The sequence below is a fragment of the Oenanthe melanoleuca genome, chromosome 5 (genome assembly GCF_029582105.1).
Source record: "Oenanthe melanoleuca isolate GR-GAL-2019-014 chromosome 5, OMel1.0, whole genome shotgun sequence".
Lineage (NCBI taxonomy): Eukaryota > Metazoa > Chordata > Aves > Passeriformes > Muscicapidae > Oenanthe > Oenanthe melanoleuca.
This window is the reverse complement of record NC_079339.1, coordinates 3,852,594-3,873,025: the sequence shown is the minus strand read 5'-3', so window position 1 is coordinate 3,873,025 and position 20,432 is coordinate 3,852,594. Positions and strand designations below refer to the sequence as shown.

General features: G+C 49.5%; 1 protein-coding gene across 2 annotated transcripts in view; it reads right to left on the bottom strand.

Moving 5' to 3' along the window:
- The window catches only part of BDNF (brain derived neurotrophic factor), a 40,895-nt gene extending 35,844 nt beyond the window's left edge, over nt 1–5,051 (bottom strand). The window contains exon 1 of one of the 2 annotated variants that reach the window (XM_056493882.1): nt 4,346–5,051. In XM_056493882.1, the coding sequence (XP_056349857.1) occupies nt 4,346–4,348 (3 nt within the window). In that variant the 5' untranslated portion in view covers nt 4,349–5,051. Of the gene's footprint in view, nt 1–3,537; nt 3,910–4,345 lie in introns of those variants that run through there. The other variant, XM_056493883.1, reaches the window with a different exon arrangement.
- Between the last annotated feature and the right edge of the window lie 15,381 nt (nt 5,052–20,432).

Sequence of the window (20,432 nt, the reverse complement as noted above, 5' to 3'; positions counted from 1 at the left end):
CTTTCAGTGCATATTTTACCTTGCACTACCTGTCTCATCCCCGAGGTCTAGAGAATCTACTGATTTTCAACAACTTTGATAGGAACTGTTTCTTGCAGATGTTGTTTACTGCACTTGATGTTACTATTTTTTGCCAGAGGAATGAACTAGTTCTCCTGAAATCTTATGGATGCTCTCTTTGTTTGCGTATCTGATTAAAAAAACTCTGGCAGCTACATCTTCAAGTGCTTAGTGGTGATTTACTACAATGATTCATGGTAAGACTTACAGCTCTGAGGAAAATCTGTCCCTCAGGATTTATCCACCTTTCCAGAATTTCTCATGGCAGGGCAGCCATATGCCACTGTATTTAGGAAGCAACTTATGGTTACTGAATGGCAGCCAGTCTGCATTTTCTTAGTGCATTTCTTAGAGCTCAACAGCATTGATTAGATAGAGGAAAAACAAAAAAGGTCTTGCTGTACAAAGCCAAATATATGCATCCAGCCACCCCAGATTAATGAAATGCTAGACATTAATCCACTGGCATACATGCCTGTGAATGCTGGCCACTAAAAATAAATAGTGAGAAATATCATACCATTTGAGATAGGAGATTGTTGAGCAATCCTGAAAATCTAAAGGTTATCCAAAGGGTGAGCTGCTGAGAATGGCAAACTTGCATAGAGGTAATGCCTGTGTCAAACACCATATAAAAACCATCTCTTGCTGGACACAGACTCCTGACAGACACCAACACTCGTGGTACCAGGTAAAATACAACTTGAGAATAAAGGCAAAAAAGACTGCCACACCAACACTCTGGAGGATGAAGACGTATTCTGGGAAGATTGGCCATTTTACAGTATCGTAACTGTAAGAGATGAAAGGTGGTGATGAGCCACCACCAAAGCAGTGACAGCTCGTGGAGAAGCAGTAGATACTAAAATCAATAAAGCTACTTGCAGATTAAGGTATGAGTCACCACAATGGGACCAAATATGGCCCATGTCATTTGTTAGCAGCCGTCCATCCCATGCATCTCTGCAGAGAATGATTAGAATTCAAGAGAAACATGGCAACAGAGGCAGAAAGGGAAATGGTGGAGTTTTTTGGGAGCTGGCAAGAAAGTAATGAGTGCAAACTTAAAATACAGGAAGATACACAAAATTATGCATGGAGTGGAAAATTCATATAACTAGAAGCTCCTTGACAACCTCCTAGATAACAGAAAAAAATTATTTTGGGAAGTGGATAGATTTTTAGTAGGGCTCATGAACCTCTAGTTCACAGTGAATGTACTGAAATATTAGCTCTAGCACATCACTTTTTCCTAAGTGAAAAAAGGTCAGAGGACGTTTCATTATGAATTTAATGAAACCGATACTGCAAATCGTGAGTGTCTGAATGTCACCCAGCCTGAGACCCGGCTCTCCTCGGGCTCCTCCTCGCCTTACAGCTGCTTAGGACTGTCCTACATGGCAGCCTGACAGGTATCCCCAGCAAACGCAAGTTCTCCGAGCGGAAATGGAAGAATCCACGGAGGGATCCTGCCCGGCCGGCTTTGGGGGGTGCAGGAGGACGGCGGCCGGCAGCGCATCTGGCGGAGAGGAGATGATAAAGCATCTCGCCTCAGTGATGAAAACACCAGAGCCAGCCGCCCCAACGCAGCAGAGGGGACAGACAGATCCCTCCCCTCCGGAGCTGTCCTGCACCACCTCCATCTGCGGGGTCGGGCCCGGCCCGGCGGTGCCGCCCGGGGGCTGTGCCGAGGAGCCGCTCCGGGCAGCGGGGCGGGGGGAGAGAGAGGGGCGGCATCCCCGGCCCCATCCCCGCGGCACCCGAGCCTCCCGGGGGGGATGCAGGGATGCAGGGATGGAGGGATGGAGGGATGGAGGGATGCAGGGATGCAGGGATGCAGGGATGGAGGGATGCAGGGATGGAGGGATGGAGGGATGGAGGGATGGAGGGATGGAGGGATGGAGGGATGGAGACATGGAGGGATGCAGGGATGGAGGGATGGAGGGTTGCAGAGATGGAGGGATGAAGGGATGGAGGGATGGAGGGATGCAGGGATGCAGGGATGCAGGGATGCAGGGAGGCGGTCGCCGTAGCAACCACGGTGGGGAAAAGCGGGAGAGAACCCCGGGGGGACGCCGGCGGGGGTAGCCCGGCCCGGCCCGCTGCCCTGCTCGGCGTCTCCGCCCTGCTGCGCGGTGGGGACGCCGCCCCCTCCCCCGCCTGCCGGGGGGTTCCCTGCTCGGCGGAGCTACGTGAGAGCCGGAGCGGGAGCCCGGCGGGAGGAGGGGACGGCGGGACCCGCCCTCCTTCCCTCTCTGCCTGCCGGCGGGGCCGCCCGCTCTGCCGCAGCGCCGGGGATGCCATGGGGGGCTCGGCCGGCTGCCCCCCGGGACCCGCCGGGGATGTGCTGGGGGCTCGGCCGACCCCCGGATCCACCGGGGATGCGATGGGGGGATCAGCCGGCCGCCCCCCGGATCCTCCGGGGATGCGATGGGGGGCTTAGCAGCCCCGAGATCCACCGGGGATGTGCTGGGGGCTCGGCCGGCTGTGCCCCGGATCCACCGGGGATGTGCTGGGGGCTCGGCCGCCCCCCAGACCCGCCGGGGATGCGACGGGGGGCTCGGCCGCCCCGGGACCCGTCGGAGGGGCGCTGGGGGCGGCCGGGATTCCCCGGTGGAACGGGGCGGCGGGGCCAGCGTGGCTCCCCCGGTGCGGGCTCTCCTCGGCAGAAGGGAGCGGGGGAGGGGGTGATGCACAGCCTGCGTGCGGAGCCGGAGACCCCAGAGCCTCTCTACCTGCTGCCGCCGCTGCTCCGCCAAACTGCTGACTTTCCAGAGCTTATTTTTAGCCCGGAGACTAAATATTATTAGCTACATTTCTACGTAGGAAGAATCGGAAGCGCGGGGAGGGGTGGGGGGAGGCACTAGAGATAGGGAGGGAGATGAGCAGAAAGCTTATCCGAATGATCTCCAGTTGGGGGGGCTGCGTTTGGGTTTCAGGCTTGCCAAACACACATACACACACGCACACACACCATTAATTATAGCAAAGTAGATGCGGATATTGGATCATCAGCAATACATGCACGGCTCTCCCTTTGAGCCGTAGGTTGCGTATACAGAGGGGTCGCTAATCTCCGTGTAGGTAAAGATCAGCTGCGTCCCTTTATCCGTGAAAGATCAGTCCTGCACAGTGCCAGCCAGAGCTCAGCTGCATCTCTTTAGCTATGCAAAATCAACTTGCATCCTTAGCCAGGAGAAAAAAAAAGAAATCCGTCGCATCTGCTTCGCTAGGTGAAGATCAGTTGCATCTCTGCCCAAAGCATGCACACACACATAGACGAGATTCCCAGGTTAAATCAGGCACAACTTAACTCGTAGTTAAACCTCATCCAGCTTTTCCTTCCTTCTCCAGCCCTCGCACACGTCAAGCAGCCAGCAAGGTAACAAAACTAGGCAAAGAGCAGGCACCCATCCCCGCAGCACAGAGGGAGAGGCAGAGCCGGAGGGGCGCCGGGGGTGTCCCCCCTCCGCTTACCTTGGTTACAGCTAACACCACCAGCAGTGGCTAGATCGCGGAGATAAATACTGGCATTTCCCAAAGTTGACACCGTCAAACCAACCCCCGGAGCTTGCAAGACTCTTTTTTTTTTTTTTTTTTTTTTTTTTTTATCCCTCCTCTCTTGCTCCTATTCCAGTCCGCACCGCTAGGAATTCAACTTCGCCCAGCTCCAGCGGGGCGAGAGGGCGGCGGGCGGGGAGGGGAGGGGAGGGGAAGGAGCGGGGGGTTGGCGGGGAGGGAGGGAGGAGGGAGGGAAGCCGGTACCGGTGCCGGCGGCTCGGCGAGCCCGCAGGGTCCGAGGCGATGCGGGCGATGCGCGGCCGCCTCCGCCGGGCCCCGCCGCTGTCCAGGGTGCTGCCGCCGCCTCCCGTCCCCTCGCCATCACGTGTGGCTGTCCCCCCTCCTCCGGGGCACCCCGACCCTCCGTCCCCCCAGGGCGGCGCCAGCGCCTCCCGTGCCCGCCGGGGGACAGAGGGCAGGGCGAGCCGGCGGCCAGGCGAGCAGCCCGGCGGCGGGCAGCCCGACACTGCTCCAAGTTTGCGCCTCGGACGCGCCGTTCCCATCGCAGCCCTAAATCAGAGAGCGTCGCAATTAAAGTTACACCGTCTAAAGCACAATTCTGCCGTCCCCCGCGGGTTACGCTCTTCGGCGTATTAAGTACTAGAAAGCCGAGCCCGTCATATTAGATACTGTCGTTAAGCAACATCTCAAGCTTTTTGTTGTAGTTGTTTTGTTCTTCTCTCCAGGTATTAAAAATAAGCTTTTTCTTTTTGTAGGTACTCACCATTGTTTCTTTGCTGTCCTGGAGACAGAAGTGGTTTAAAATCCAGTCTCTCCAACAGATGCTGGAAGGTAATGTGTCTTGTTTGAAGTCATCATGTGAGAACTTCTGCTTTGCTCAGTGGATCGCCCACCACTTGGTGTGACTTATGAATCTAATAACCCTTTGCAATATCCGCAAGCTTAAACTCTCCACCACCTTGGTGCCTACAGAAGACAGAAAGCAACTGGCAGGGAGTTTTAAAAACCTATAGATTTACGCAAACGCCTTAGCTCAGAGTCACGTTTCCCTCTGAGTTCTTACGTGATCTTAATGAATGAGAGGGGTTACCAACCAATACAGTATAAAACGTGATGGCAGCCGCCTCCCAGGAAACCGGAGCGGGACAATAAGTTCCCGAGGAAAGTCCTGGCCGGCCGGGCGCGCTTTGCAGCGTGCCCTGACTCTCACCGCCCTCCTTCCGCCTGGGGCCGGGCAGGACGGGACCCCGGCTGCGGAGATTGCCGCTCGGGACAGGTGAGTGAACATTCGGGGGCTGTTGGCTTGTTCGCGCCAGTGTCACGTTCGCTGCGCTCTCACGGGGAGCGCTCCAGGGACTTGTTGCATACTAGGTCCTGCCACAAGAGGAGCGTGGCACAGCTGCCAAGGCGAGCTCCTTTCCGAACCCCCTGCCTTTCCCGAGCTGCCACTTCCCCGCGCACTTTTCCTCCCTCTCCTCCCTCCGCCCTCACCGGGAGGCGCATCCCGGGGGCTGCTCCAGCCCCTGCCCCCGACAAGGAGCCTATCCCCGGGACCTGCCTTTGCTTTCCCACTCTCCCCTTCTTTCCCCTTCCTTCCCTCCCCTCGGGGCCCCAGCAGCCCCCGACTCCGCCCGTGGTTTCTGTCGCTCAGCCCATTCGGGTCTGCTTGCGCTGTGACAGCAGCCGCACACCTGGGCGCAGCTGCAGCATCTTTCCCCGAGCCCCAGCGCTGCTCCTGCCGAGGCTCACCAAGCCCCCGTGCCCATCCCGTGTTCGTGTCTCGGGTTTATCCCCAGTGCCCATCCCGTGTTCGTGTCTCGGGTTTATCCCCCGTGCCCATCCCGTGTTCGTGTCTCGGGTTTATCCCCCGTGCCCATCCCGTGTTCGTGTCTCGGGTTTATCCCCCGTGCCCATCCCGTGCTGGTGTTTCAGTTTTATCCCCAGTCCCCATCCCGTGTTGGTGTTTCTGGTTTATCCCCAGTCCCCATCCCGTGCTGGTGTTTCTGGTTTATCCCCAGTCCCCATCCCGTGTTCGTGGTTCGGGTTTATCCCCCGTGCCCATCCCGTGCTGGTGTTTCTGGTTTATCCCCCGTCCCCATCCCGTGTTCGTGGTTCGGGTTTATCCCCAGTCCCCATCCCGTGCTGGTGTTTCAGTTTTATCCCCAGTCCCCATCCCGTGCTGGTGTCTCGGGTTTATCCCCAGTCCCCATCCCGTGCTGGTGTTTCTGGTTTATCCCCAGACCCCATCCCGTGCTGGTGTTTCTGGTTTATCCCCCGTGCCCATCCCGTGCTGGTGTTTCTGGTTTATCCCCTGTGCCCATCCCGTGCTGGTGTTTCAGTTTTATCCCGTCCCCATCCCGTGCTGGTGTTTCTGGTTTATCCCCCGTCCCCATCCCGTGCTGGTGTTTCTGGTTTATCCCCAGTCCCCATCCCGTGCTGGTGTTTCGGGTTTATCCCAGAGCCTGCGCCGCCTCCCGGCCCGGAGATCCCCGCGGGAGCGGGAGCGGGTGCGGGAAGGGCTGTGGGAGGTGCTGGGGCGGCTTTCTCTGCCTTGGAGGCGAACTGCAGTCAACTGAACCTGGACTTGCCAAAGTTTGTGGGTGCTGCCTCTCGTAAGGAATAAAAGAGACCAAGGCTGAGGCGCTCCTTGTCCGCTCCCGTTCTCTCCTGACTGACTGTGGGAATTGCATTTACGGGTCATTTCTCTCCCAAGTGCCCTTTTCTCCCGCCCCCCGAGTCCCAGGTACCTCTGCCTGAGAGCCAAAGCAAGCAGCCTCTTCCATGACAACCATCTATGTTGATCCATGCAATAACCAGCAGATGCTGCCCTAAGACTGGTACAGCTGGTACTTTCCTGCCTTGGCTGTCCTGGGGACAAGGTGTTAGAAGGAAAGTCAAGTGGCACCCAGCAGAGCTGCCCTGAGGAGAGCACTGAATCCCTTCACCTGCATCACATCCTGCCATGAGCAGGCACAGCCTGTCGCTGATGTAACACTGCACCCGACAGATCACCCCGTCACTGACAGGGTGTCACCCGAGACACATCCCTAACTCAGCTTCACTCAGGAAGTTTTCCTAAGCTGGAACAGCTGGAAGAACTCATAGTTAGTGCTAATACTGGTCAGGGATACCAGTTTTAAGTGGCATTAAAATCAATAATAATAATAATTAAAAAAAAAAAAAAAAAGCCCAAGTGGTTCAACAAGTGGACTTGCAATGAGTTCTGCTTTCTCCCATTCTTCTGAGCAATCTGCTCCTGCCTCTTCCTCAGTGTTTTGTAGAGGGGACTTCACAAAGGTGCAATATAATTTAAAACATATTTCTACATACTTATTGTATAGCCCAAGAAACATAGTCTTTCACTGAGAAAGTAATTCCCTCTGTAGCACTTGCAAGAAAGTACTTTGCAGCACTGTTCTCTCCTGCTTCTCATTTCATTAACCTCTAGGTATCTTCATTTTCTGGTGAAGGTCTCAATTGTTAGAGATGCCCAGGAGAAACCTTTGGTGGGTCACAGTATTACATTGATGTAATAATGTTGAATTTTACAACAAAAAAATCCTTCCACACAACTTCCCAGGAGATTCACAGCAGGAAGCAGCATGGTGTCATTTCAGCCCTGTCCAGATGCATTTTCTACAGGAAACCTATGGGTTTGCCAGCAGTAATAAGGCAGAAACACAAGCAAAGATACCTCTGGGAGCTGACTAGAAGAGCTCCTGGTCAATATTTCTGCCTAAAAACAGACTCCGCCCACCTCACTGGGAATAGGTGACAATTGATAACACATCTCATTCTCAACAGACCAAAATAAGCAGATGTTTGCTGAAGGGACTGCTTTGGATTGCTTTAATGTAATTAATGGAATAAACAGGCACTGAAATCAAGGGAATGGTACAGAAGTGTATGGAAATGCTAAAGGCCATTGGTACAGTAATAGGGGGTGCTATGGAGAATGGGAATTATCTGGCAGAAGATGAGTAGGAGGAGGTAGTATAAAACAGAATTCTTTCCTTGTAGCGACGTTCACAGGTGAGAGAACAGCCCAAGCCATTCTGATGGACCAGAGCTGGGGTTGAGACACCAGCCAATGCACAAAAAATGGTAGAGGAGAGTCACTCCTCTGCCAGGGATTCCTGCAAGAAGGGCATTGGAAAGGGGATGGGCTAGAATTCAACCTAAATGCCTGTTGAGTTTCTAGGCATTTCCTGTCCCTATGTCTTGTTTCCATCTATTTTTTTCTATCTCTCCAGGCCATGGGAGACCCAGCCATGAAAAAATCCCTTGATGTGAGTTGGTGTGGAGGGTTTTTTTCCTTACTACCATAGAGGGGCACAAGTGACTCAAAGTTACTCATCTGACAAATCCTACACGCCAGTAAAAGCTGGGACTAGTGAGTAGAGTTTAGCCCATTATTTAAGACTAATAATCAGGCAGTCCATTTCCAGGGTGTTGAAACAGAATAGCTGCTAGCATTTGCCAGAATGACACGGCCCAGCATTTGCTGGAGGCAGGTAGTTCATACATATAAGGCAATGTACGTCTCTTGTTCCAAGTCTGTTTATCTTGGAATCACATTGTTACCAGATGAAGTATACAGCTGCAGGACTTGACTTCAGTGGGGACTACTCATATGTAAATAGTGACATAACTGTTTAGCAGATGAGGCCTAATTAAGCGGGAATCAGCCATACGTTTTCCCTCTCTTAGACAAAACAATGTGAAGAATACTGCAGGAGCATTGCTAGAAAGTCGCAGTGCCTTAAATCAACCTGTGAAACACCCCAAAATCCTAAGCAAGCTGCAAATGTTCTTTCCCTGCCTTGAAATACCTCAGAAAACGAGGTGTTACTGGTTGGCTTTTTCACACGGTTGAAAGACCACCAAAACATGTGGCTAAGCAGGTGCAGAAGGCGCCTTCCAATAATTCCGTGCAGCTGCTCCTGCAGAGGCCGCCGAGCCCTGCCCCAGCCGCCAGCATCAGCAATCCGAGCAGAACCAGAAGGCAGCAGTGGTGTAAAGCTCTGTAAAGGCAGAGGTGCCTCTGAAAGAGGAGCTGTGTGGCATCGCTGCTGGCAGCTTCTCCCGTCCCGCGATCCGGAGCTCGCAGGAAAGGTCCCCCGGGGTTATGGTGTAACCTCCCGCCTCCCCAGCAGGAGGGTTTGGCACCTGCCCTGCTGCTGCCCGGAGGGTACATACCATCCTCCCGGTAGGTATTTAGGGCAGCCTCCCATCGAGTGTTGGTTTTCCGTGCCTGCTCTCCTCCTCCCGCAGTTATCTTGCTCCGGTGTTTCCATCTCTCCCCTGATCTTCACGCCGCAAGTGTTAGCAGTCTGCCACCCTGCCTCCTCCCTCCCTGGGAGTTTTCCTGCCTTTCTGAGCCTCTCTTCGTGCGTTCCACGCTGGAAGCACGCAGATGAACATCGCAGTCGTGATCCCACTCAGCCTCCCACCAATGCCTTGTCCTTCTCTCAAGTGCTGGAACATCTCAGCTCGCTTCCAGCCTCCCGGGAGCAGCAGGAAACCCTCTGGAGCAGACAAGCAGCAGCACACGTGCTCGCTGTGGCTGTGCCTCCGCTCGGCAGGGACTCGCCTCCGGGCAGGGGGAGAGGGTGAGACTCCCACGGGAGAGTGGTGGGTCCACAGCCGGCACAGAGCTTGGGCTCCAGCCCATCCCAGCCCACAGGAGAAGGGCTGCAGTGCCACCATCAATGGCACGCTGGTCACTTTTAACATCACTAATTGTGCCAAGCTCGTATTCACATTTGGTAAAACCAGGAGAGCTCAGTCTGCTTGAGGAAACGCAGCCCTGCCACAAGTCAGGATAAATCAGGGTTTCCATCACCCATACTGTCTGAAGCAAACAGCTTCAGACAGAGCCTTGGCCAGCATTCCTGATCTGTGGAGGCAATGGCACAGGCTGCAGAGGGATGACATGCATCAGGGCTAACAGGGCTAAATGTCAGCATTGAGCCAGCCCCAGTTTGCTGATCCTGGGGAATTCCTCTGTTCTGTACTCCCAGCTCTCTATAGGCACCTCCACATCCCTCTCACAGTGGAGTGGAACTGTAGCAAGACTTCAAGAACTTCAAGGTTTGAGTTTTGCATTAATTACTTATTTGCCATCAACTTATAGTAAAAAAGCAGTATTGTAGAAGAGTTTTTTTCTGCCATTTATGAGAAAGGCGTGTTCCAGGAAAACTTCCAGAATTAAGGATTTGTTTTTCTCTACCACACATGCAAATGTAGTTCAGTGCTTGTATGGCACTCATTTAGGTTAGCTGAAAAAGCCAGGAGATTAGATAAATGTAATGGAAACTATTGGCCCATGTAAGTTCCCCTGCCTGACCTGAGCAAAATGAGACACTGGGTATCTCTTACTAGGAGAAAACCAGAGATAGGGAGAGAAATCAGAACCTGGAGAAAAAGAAACATGACAGCTGTAATCTGTTACTATTGCAACCTGATTATAGGATTCATTGACAAAGTGGGGGACCCTTCCTTTTGGCATTAAAGTCTACACCTTGCTTCAGGTAACCACAAGAAAGTATCTCCAGGCATGTCAGCCTTTAAAAGACATCTTTCTTCACTCCTCTTTAAAGAGAAAACATCCAGCATGACCATGAACAAAATAAGCTACACCAGCTACACCACCACCTCATCATGTTTTAAATGCTGTTACGTGCAGACCTGAGTTAGTAAAGAGAACCAGCACTTCCAGGGGGATTAGCCTCAATTGCACTTACAGGTGAAAAGCAAACACATACCTTAATTCCTTTCTAAAGTTAATGTTTATAAGGAAACTACCTTCCAAACCATATTAATCTACTTCTCAGCAGCCAAACACCCTCTCAGCTTCCATGGGAGCTTGCAGTAATAGCTTGATGTTTGAACCTCATGGAGCATGATAGAAACATGTTATTGTTGAGAACAAAATGTCTGTTGGGAAAATTATAGCCTGGGTTAGCAGAGGGCAAGAGGAACCTATCAGATAGGATTATTAAGAGATGCTGGCAGGCTCTGAGTGAGAGTGATCCTTGACTTTGTCTCTGCATTCATATGATGAACTCTCTCAAATATAACTGTGTGCTCTGCAAGGTCCCTGTGTAAAAGAGGAAGGGGATGAGATGACAACAGGAGAGGAGCAGGGAAACAGTGATATAGGGTAAAAATGCTGAAGGAAAGTAGAAATACAGAGAAACTCTTACAAGGCTGCCACTGAACTGGGGGCACTTTGTAAAATAATAACCTCCATCCAGGCTCTTGGAACAAGTTAGCTAAAAGCTAACATCCATACCATCCATGTATGAAATTGTCCTGTCTATTTTTGTCCTGTCATTTTCAGACTAAAATGACAAATTCTCCCCTGAGATAGTATTCACAACAACCAGGAAATAGTGCTAATGTTGACCTAAATAAATAAAGCTGCTCCTATGTAAGAATTCCTGCAAGGATCCTTTAAAACAGGATACTTAAAAACATTTGCTGCAAAATGCATATGAAACCCTGGGGGACAAACAGCCTGCTAGACACTGTGGTCTCACTATCCCAGCTTGGCAAAGAAGCTTGAGAGCTTTAAAATGCACTGCTGAAGAAAGCAGGGGTGCTTAGGGTAAGACCTCTGATGCCAAAACACAAGGTAGACCTTCCAGTTAGGGCATAAATAAATTTTAAAATAAAAAAGTATTATTTTGTGGAGTTGTATGCATGTTTTTGAGATAAGGTGCACATGAAGCTTATGAGAATTTACATGATGCTTTCTGTCTCATGTGCTGTGATTGCTGCATCTTAACTTTCTGATAGGGTCATTCATTACTGCTAAAGAGAGCAATTACACACTAACACAAACAGGTCTCTTTAGATACATTGCTTCTTGAGATGAGCTAGATCTGCTGTCCTTATTCAATCTGAAGCTGTAGAGCCAAGATCTGTTTCCAGAACCAAGCTTTGCAAAGACTGGGGCAAGTCTAGATGAAAATTTTGTGGAGTTTGTTTAGGATTTTGTGGTAAACTCATCAAAAGCAGCAGTGTTAGAGGTTGTTGGTAAAAATATTATTGCTACTCCTACTTCATATTTGCACCATGGGTTTGAAGATGTGTCTTTCCCATTTGCAGCCCATATGCTGCTGCAGCATCCTTTCCTTTGCTCTGCCTGATAACCTGTCAAAAAGGTGGGCCATTGGCAAAGCCTCCACTGAGCAGCAATTAGCACATCTTCTGTTCCAGCAGAGATGAAAAAACTCACTTTTTTCCCCAAGAACTGAAACTAGAGTGGCAAACAGGGGCCACTGTTTTCATTTAGTGCCCCTTGCAATGCTGTCCATGCTCTTCATGGGCTCTGTGAGTCACAGCCTTCCTTCAGTGCAATGCACATATGGAGACTTTGGATGTCACCATGGATTAATCCACTTCAGCCAAAAAGTTTTTACCTTTCACACCTCCACTGGAATTGAACCAGATATAATCTGTACATTTTCCCTTCCATTTTCTTTTCTGATGTGGTCTCCTGTTCAAACTGCTTCTCATAGCAGCCAAAGTAACTTTGGTTTATGACTTGGGGACCTTTATTGAATACATATAGGAGTGTTCCTAACACTGAACAGCACACAAATTGTTTCATGATTACTTTTAGTGTCTCTTATTGAACTAAAAATATTTTAATAACCTGAAAGATTCTTCAGTGAACCATACTGGATCTGTGCAATTTATAGCATATTTAAATATTTTTACATTGGTACCCAAGACTGAATTCCAATATTTCTCTTTTGTATCTGTGTGCATTTAAATACACTTCTGGGAACACTTACCTTTTATGATGAAACCTGTATTTTCTAACATAAAGTGGTGATTTTAGCTTAAGTGCAACCATATGTATCTTAGGGCAAAGGCTTTTGCTTCTAAGTAACTGGTTCATGTTAAGCATCTTTCACAATGAAAATGTCACAAACTGCCATATACCAGCTTTCTCAAAGAAACAAAGATAAAACACAGAAGAGTAGAAGTTCTTCTATAGTTAAGGATAAATATTTTGAGGCACAACTACAATTTGAGATTTTTTTTCAATTAAAGTGATATAACTACAGAGTTATGGGAGAAACAGAAACCAAGTCTGCTTGATTTTGTGAGCCTGTCTCTCTTGGTATGAATTAGATGACATCCTATTTTAGGTTATCAGTCTGGTAACTGGTGGGTAATACCACCCCTGAACATAATTCTACAAAAACATGCATATAACTTATTCCTGAATCCCTACAGCACACATCCCTCATCAGTAGCTGCATCACATTTGATTATTTTGTTTCAGGCACAGTCTGCAAATCTCTCAGAAACCTGAATAAGTTTTTAGAGCGTTGAGGGACACTTCTGTGTCCATTTTACAAAAAGACAAACTGAGGCAGAGAGCACTGAAACTGCCAGTAAATGACTCTGATAGTGCAGCTGGGTCCCTAAGCAGTTTACCCACAATAATAATGCCAGTCAAGATTTGGCAGTCCCAACACTTTTTTCTAAGAAATATGTAATGACTCTTCTCCTGTGCCTGCTGAGCATATTACTTTGACACTGGGAAATGATCCATGTAAAAATATTTCTATCATAATATCAAGAATATGCCATATCATTCATATGGCCTAACAGCAAAACACTGGCAAGGAGTAATTATTAATATGGGGGCAAAATCACTTTGGTCTTTTGAAGTGTTCATAAATTAGAAGAAAAAGCAGAAAACTTGGGCAAACAGTGAGGGAGCAGCAATCAGATTTTCCATCTCTCATGCCTTCTCAGACTCACATTGTCTGTCCTAAGTGTTCAGGGTCACCTGTGGGTCACAACACATTTCTTGTTTGCTACATGGCCTCACCCTGGGCTGTGAACTTGGAAGTTTTGTGGAAGAGCTTTGAAACCACAGAATAGAATCCTAGAGTTGTTTGGGTTGGGGAGGACCTTTAGGGTCACTGGGTCCAACTCTTCACCCAGCACTACCAAACCCACTAAATAGCATCTCCAATGCCCCATGGACACATCTTTTAAACACCTCCAGGGCGGCTAAACCACCTCCCTGGGCAGCCTGTTCCAACCCATGCAAAAGATTTCCCTAAAATCCAACCTAAACCTGGGGCCATTTCCTCTTGTCCTGGTGTTTCTTACCCAAGAGGCCAATTTCCACCTTGCCACAGCCTCCTCTCAGGTAGCTGTAGAGAGCCCCAAAGTCTCTCCTGAGCCTCCTTTTCCCAAGACTGAGGCCCCCCAAAGCTCCTCCAGCCACTCCTCATGGGATCTGTGCTCCAGACCCTTCCTCAGCTCTGGTGACCTTCTCTGGATGTGCTTCAGTGTTTTGCAGTGATGGGCCCGGAGCTGAACACACAGTTTGGTGCCAAGGACCTGCCCTGGTCTCTTGGCCACACCATTCTGGCACAGGCCAGGATGTCACTGGCCTTTTTCCCACCTGGGCACAGCTGGCTCATGCTCAGCTGCTGCTGACCAGGTCCCTCTGCTCCTTTCCCAGCACTCACACCTTCTTGCCCCTCTACATCTGGCCTCAGCCCACTGATCCATATTCCATATTCCTGTGCAGAGCCTTCCTGCCCTCCAGCACATCCACATCTCACCCAGCTTGGTGTTTTCTGCAAATTCAGTCAGGGTGCCCTCGATCCCCTTGTCCAGATCATCATTTAGGACATTAAACAGAACTTTCCCTGGGGAACCTGACTTGTGAACTTCATTCACCATCACCCTTTGGGCTCAGCTGTCCAGGTAAAAACTGACCAAGCAAAGAGAATATTCATCCAGGCAGTTTCTTCAGGTGTCAAAGACTTTACTAAGGTCCAGGTAAACAACACCCACAGCTTTAAACAATACCACAGCTTTTCCCTAATACACTAAATGGGTCACCTTGTCATGGGAGATGGGGATGGAGAACAGGATGCTGCTCCTTGTGAGCTGGTTGTGCTCCTCACCTGGTGCCTTCTTCCCATTTGTGGGTGTCCTTCTGAGCCCTGCCTTGCCCCAGAGCCTGGGAGGAGGATGGGCACAGGGCTCAGCCCAGGATGGGCACAGGGCTCAGCCCAGCCCAGGATGGGCACAGGGCTCAGCCCAGCCCAGGATGGGCACAGAGCTCAGCCCAGCCCAGGATGGGCACAGGGCACAGCCCAGGATGGGCACAGGGCTCAGCCCAGGCCAGGATGGGCACAGGGCTCAGCCCAGGATGGGCACAGGGCTCAGCCCAGCCCAGGATGGACACAGGGCTCAGCTCAGCCCAGGATGGGCACAGGGCTCAGCCCAGGATGGGCACAGGGCTCAGCCCAGCCCAGGATGGACACAGAGCTCAGCCCAGCCCAGGATGGGCACAGGGCACAGCCCAGCCCAGGATGGGCACAGGGCACAGCCCAGGATGGGCACAGGGCTCAGCCCAGCCCAGGATGGGCACAGGGCACAGCCCAGGATGGGCACAGGGCTCAGCCCAGCCCAGGATGGGCACAGGGCTCAGCCCAGGATGGGCACAGGGCTCAGCCCAGCCCAGGATGGACACAGGGCTCAGCCCAGAGCCTCTGGAGCAGGATGGGCACAGGGCTCAGCCCAGGCCAGGATGGGCACAGGGCTCAGCCCAGGATGGGCACAGGGCTCAGCCCAGGCCAGGATGGGCACAGGGCTCAGCCCAGGATGGGCACAGGGCACAGCCCAGAATGGGCACAGAGCTCAGCCCAGCCCAGGATGGGCACAGGGCTCAGCCCAGAGCCTCTGGAGCAGGCATGCAGTGCTGGCTGGCTGGAAGCACACCTGCCTGCTCAGGTTCTGGCAGCACTCCTTACCTGGGGAGCCCTGCAGTGCTGGGGGCCCTCTGTGTCACAGCAGCCACCCCATGTTGTGCCACAGCCTTCTCCCTTTAGTCAGGATTTTATCCACCTGCACTTGGGTCAGAGCTCAGGCCTGAAGGGCAGGTGATGCACGCCAGCATCTTCTGATCTTTCGTGGGTGAATCATTTTTTTGGGCAGCCTGCCTGCCATGAGGAGGAGAAGGCAACCCAGATACTACCAGGGAAGGAAGATGGGCAGATTCAGATAACTGCGATAAATATAATTCCAGAGTGTTTGTTGGGTTTACTTGTCTATCATTGTTAACAATCTGCACAGTTATGTGAGACCAAAATGAAACTTGGCCCAAGTTTGCTTGGATTATTTGCTTGAATATGCAGTTCCTATGAAGTTGTTGTCTCTCATAATCTCATATTTATCTTTTTTCTTGTGTTTCTCACAAGCCTTTTGACACTCCTTGCTCAGGAGTAATCCCCACTAAACCTGTGGCAAATTATGTGGCAATACTTTGAAGGGAAAAATCTGTGACTAAAATCTAGGAGATAAACCATAAGGAGGAAAACAAATGATTCATTGCAAGTAAGTAGATAAGAAGAGTGTAATGGAATAGTAGTACCTCTCAATTACTTAATTAGGAGCATACAAATCACTGTATCTAAACATGACACCTTCCTGTACTACCAAGTTTTTCTAAAAAACTATATTTTGGTTATTGGTCTAAAGAGCAGTCTTAGACAGCAGAACAACACAAGCCAAAACAATAGCAAGATGAAATATATATTAAAAAAAAATCTATAGTTAAATTACAACATAAAGAGCCTGTAATTTGTAATTTGTAATAATGTAATTTGAAAAGTGCAGCCTGCATTCTCAGCTGCTGAAATTGATGTAGCACCACAGCTTTGTGGGGCTCATCCACCTTGCACAAACCATCTTCCAACCCTGCATCTGTCTGATGCACCTTGGACCTCTTAAAGACACCAGTCAAGAAGAAAAGCAAACAAAAACTGTTCAAATCAGTCCAGTGATGGCTTGACTATATTGATTACGAAATGGAGATTAAAAACCTTTTTCCCCACCTAATTCTTTATTATGATAAAGACTTTTTGTTTTGAAAACTGACTAGTAGAGCTTATTCTCTGTCACTTGTATTTACTAATATAGGTAGGCAAACAGTGCTGATAAATAAGCCCCAGGCTCTGAAACTCATCAGTATGGAGAGGCCAGTGCTCACAGCCAGTGAGGTAAAAAAGCCAACATTGCCCATTTTTATAGGTGCCATCTCACAAATTTGATGTCTTGAGTTATTCTTTCCATTGAAGCTACATTGGCACCATCAAGAGCAGGGAAACCCCTGAAAGTGCTGCTGGTGTCAGAGTGCCCTCCAAGCCCTGGCTGGTGGTCCCTTTTCTGCAGGGAGGTGGGAAATTGGAGGGTGCAGGCAAGGAAGAGCAGGGCTGGAGCACAGGGATTAGTGCAGGGCTCCCCTCCCTGCAAGCCTGTGTCTCAAAAAGCAGTGGCAAAGCAATGGCAAATGCAGTGGCAATAAGTGAATGGCTACAAGCCCTGGCAAAAGCCAATGGCTAAAAGCACCAACTCTCCCCAGTACAAACTATTATATAGGATTTTTCTAACAAGCTAAGATGAAGCTCAGACCAGCACCCATCAACCTTTTAGAATTCCAGTTTCTGAGCACACCAGGTTAGTATAGAATTATGCATACAATCTGTCTTGTTCTATCTAAGAAATGCAAGCAATATTCTTACTAGAGCTCTATTATGTCTAAGTCCTGTCTAACACTGTGAGCCTGGAGCTCTTGCTGAAGATATCAGTGTGTTTCAACCTTCACTAGAACTCAAGCTACTACTGTGGGATCCAGACCTTACTTACTAAAAGCACCAGAGCTCCTACTAAAACTTACTAACTTACTTCTACTTAAACATTTACCTTATGTGTGAGTGGCTTAACATAATATTTCAATCCATCCAAAGGATTCAATTCAACCCCTGCACCTTGACTCCTCCCTGAAGGGTTCAGAGAATCCCCTGACTCACTGACTCCATCAGGAGGGGATGCAGGACACCCCTCCAGCACTGTGCATCCCTACCAGGCAGAGGAGGGGATGGATAACATCTGTCAGAGTGGCAGAAGGGCTCTGAGCAGTGAGAGGGCTGAGGACTGTGGCTCTGTGAAGGAGTGTCATAGCCCAGGGTGAAAGGCTGGGCATCATACTGACCATACTGCTCCCCAGTCTATTTGTACACAGATGCATAGATAAGAAATGGAAAATTTACCTGCACTTGTATGTTTTTACATACAGACCAAGACTGACCATAAAACAGAATAGAAGAATGGCAATTTAGAGAATAAAAGTTAGGCTTTGGAGGATGACTGAGAGCAATGACACAAGAAGTGCTCCTCCTCAGCTCCTGATGCCCTGTGGGCTGAAATGTGCCATCTGAAGCCTTTTTCTTGGGGAACACTGAAGGACCACTGCCAGCGTGGGTGCTGCAGTGATACCATGTCAGTTGTATGAGACAGGGTAAAAACAGTCAGGAGGAGTCCATGTCTCTGCCATTCTCTCCTACATGTGACCCTTTAACATGCAAAGCTCTTGGTTTGCAGGAATGAGTGAGATTATGACAGCAAGGTCTGAAATGCTCAGTATTTTTCCTCAGTCTCATCAACAGCCAACCACCATCAAAAACTGATGTTGAACAACTGATTTTAATCCATTATCTTTATTTCCCACACATAAATGATGGCTGGATTGGTAAAAACATTCTTACTTAACCAGCCTCCCATATAATGCACAGTTCAAGGGCCAGGTGCTAAGAAGTGACAGTGCTTCTCCCAGTAAACTTAGAGCAGCTCAGGTGTAAAAACCATTGTAGAAAGCATTGTAGCTATGCAACCTCAGACTCCTTTGCCTTCCCTCCTGCCCATGCACGGTCTATAGAGGTATTGGTGAGACAGAAATGCAAGGTGAGGCTGGAGAACTCTAAACCCTACCCACTACACAGCTCCCCACACCTCCCTGGACAAGCAGGCTGACCCCTCCTCTGAGGGACACCAAGGGCTGTGTGAGTCCTTACCTGGAGATGGGGGCAGGCTGCAATCCTCTGCCAGCAGGGCACAGGGGTCCCAGCAGCATGGGGATGTGCCCCCAGGCACCCAGAGAGCAGGGCAGCAGATGTGCACAGCTGGGAGTGCCCGGTGATCTACAGCTGCTCTCTGCAGTGCGCTGCAGGTCCCCACCTGTACAGCCCCAGGCAGAGCAGAGCAGAGCCCTTGGAGCCCAGTCAAGGCAGTGACTCAGGGGCAGAGCAGCACATGCAGGGGGAGGAGCTGCTGGGCAGGGACTCGTTGGGTGGGCTGCAGGAAGCAATGAAAGGTTCAGGATTGAGGGGAGAGCAAAAATGCCAGTCAAAATGCAGTGTCCATTAGCTTGATGTCTAATTTTATAACAGCTTACAGGCCTATGCATCAGAACAAAGTGGAAAACATCCATTTTTATGTTGTGGAGGGATGCTGAGCTCAAGATGAGACGGTTCACAAAACACAGTTTGGCTTTGTAGTCTTAATCCACTGCCTGTTACACATTCCTCTGTTCAAAACACCCCACATCTTCATAATATTTCTTGCATACAGGGTAGTATTGTTTTGTTACAGGACTGGAGTCAGGGAGGAAATTGGTTTCTGATGCTTGGAATGGCTTTGTAAATGAATGATGAATGAAGATGCAGGCAAACTGGGAGATACAGGGAAGAAATTGATAAATAGAAGAACATGCTGTGGAAAAAAACCCCAAGAGTATCTAAATTACTCACACAAAAGACAGTAGTAATTTGTGTGCTTGTTATTAGGTATCAATGGCATCTCTCTCCCTACTGCTCCAAAATCATGTTTATATGCACAAATAAAGGAAACTGCTACCTGCTCCAGTGCTTTTGTTAGTTTTAGAGAACCCCCCACATTTAATTTCCAGACTTAAAAGGAAATAAGAAATCTGGAGCTCTAGAAATCATTGCTGTTTCCTTTCAGAGCAACTCTGCATGTTTGACATCTAATCTATTGTTTATGCCAGGCAAACAGAGGCTGGACAGCACAGAGTGGGCTGCAGTGGAGAGACAGTGAGTGAATACCTATGAGCATGGTGATTCATCCTTCCAAGGAGCTCTTGCTTTAATCACAGAGGGCTGCCAGATGAAGAAAACCATCAGGATTTATGACTTTGGGGCAGAGTGACAGCTGTCCTAGAAATCTCAACCCAAAACTACAAATCAAGGCTTTTATTAGAAAGTGACAGTGATGGGTTGAGCAACCAAACATCCTCCAGGACAAAGAGCAACCCTGCCTGACCCATGGAAAAATCAACCTGAAATTAAAGCTTTCCAATGGCTGAAGGATCCACCTGTAGGATTCCCCCAGCTAAGGTAATCTTGCCTTTCTTAGAGTTGGTCTGCCTGCTTTGTCACAGACACAAAGGAGGACTAAGTTTAGTGCTAAGACCAGCAATTAATCACAGATCATCCCTCCATGGCCACTGCACTTAACTGCTCCACTTCCACAGAGACCTTTTCACCCCCAGTTCTGCTTTAGATGATGTTCAGTGTCTGTGTCATGGTTTGCATAAAACTTCACAGCTGCACCTACCAACTCTACCACAATCAACTGTGTCCTGTCTGCAAGCAGCAATCCCTACAGGTCATGGAAAAATGAAAGCTTACCTCAAAACTTGTGTCTGCATATGTATATATATATATATATATATGTAAAATAGCTAGAAATTAAGAGACCTGGGCTCTGCTGTCCCTTAAAACACTCACATGTGCAGTTGGATAATTTTGTTGTCTTTGTTATTGGTTTCTCCATCTCTGAAATGGAGAATCTGCCTTTCTGGAGGGGTTTTTCCCAAAATGGATTTGAGTCTCAGCTGGGAGGAGACATAAGAGTACAAAGTGCTAACATGGGTAGGAGCTGTAGCCTGATTACACCCAGAAATAAAGAGAATGATATAAAGGAGGGACATAGTGAAT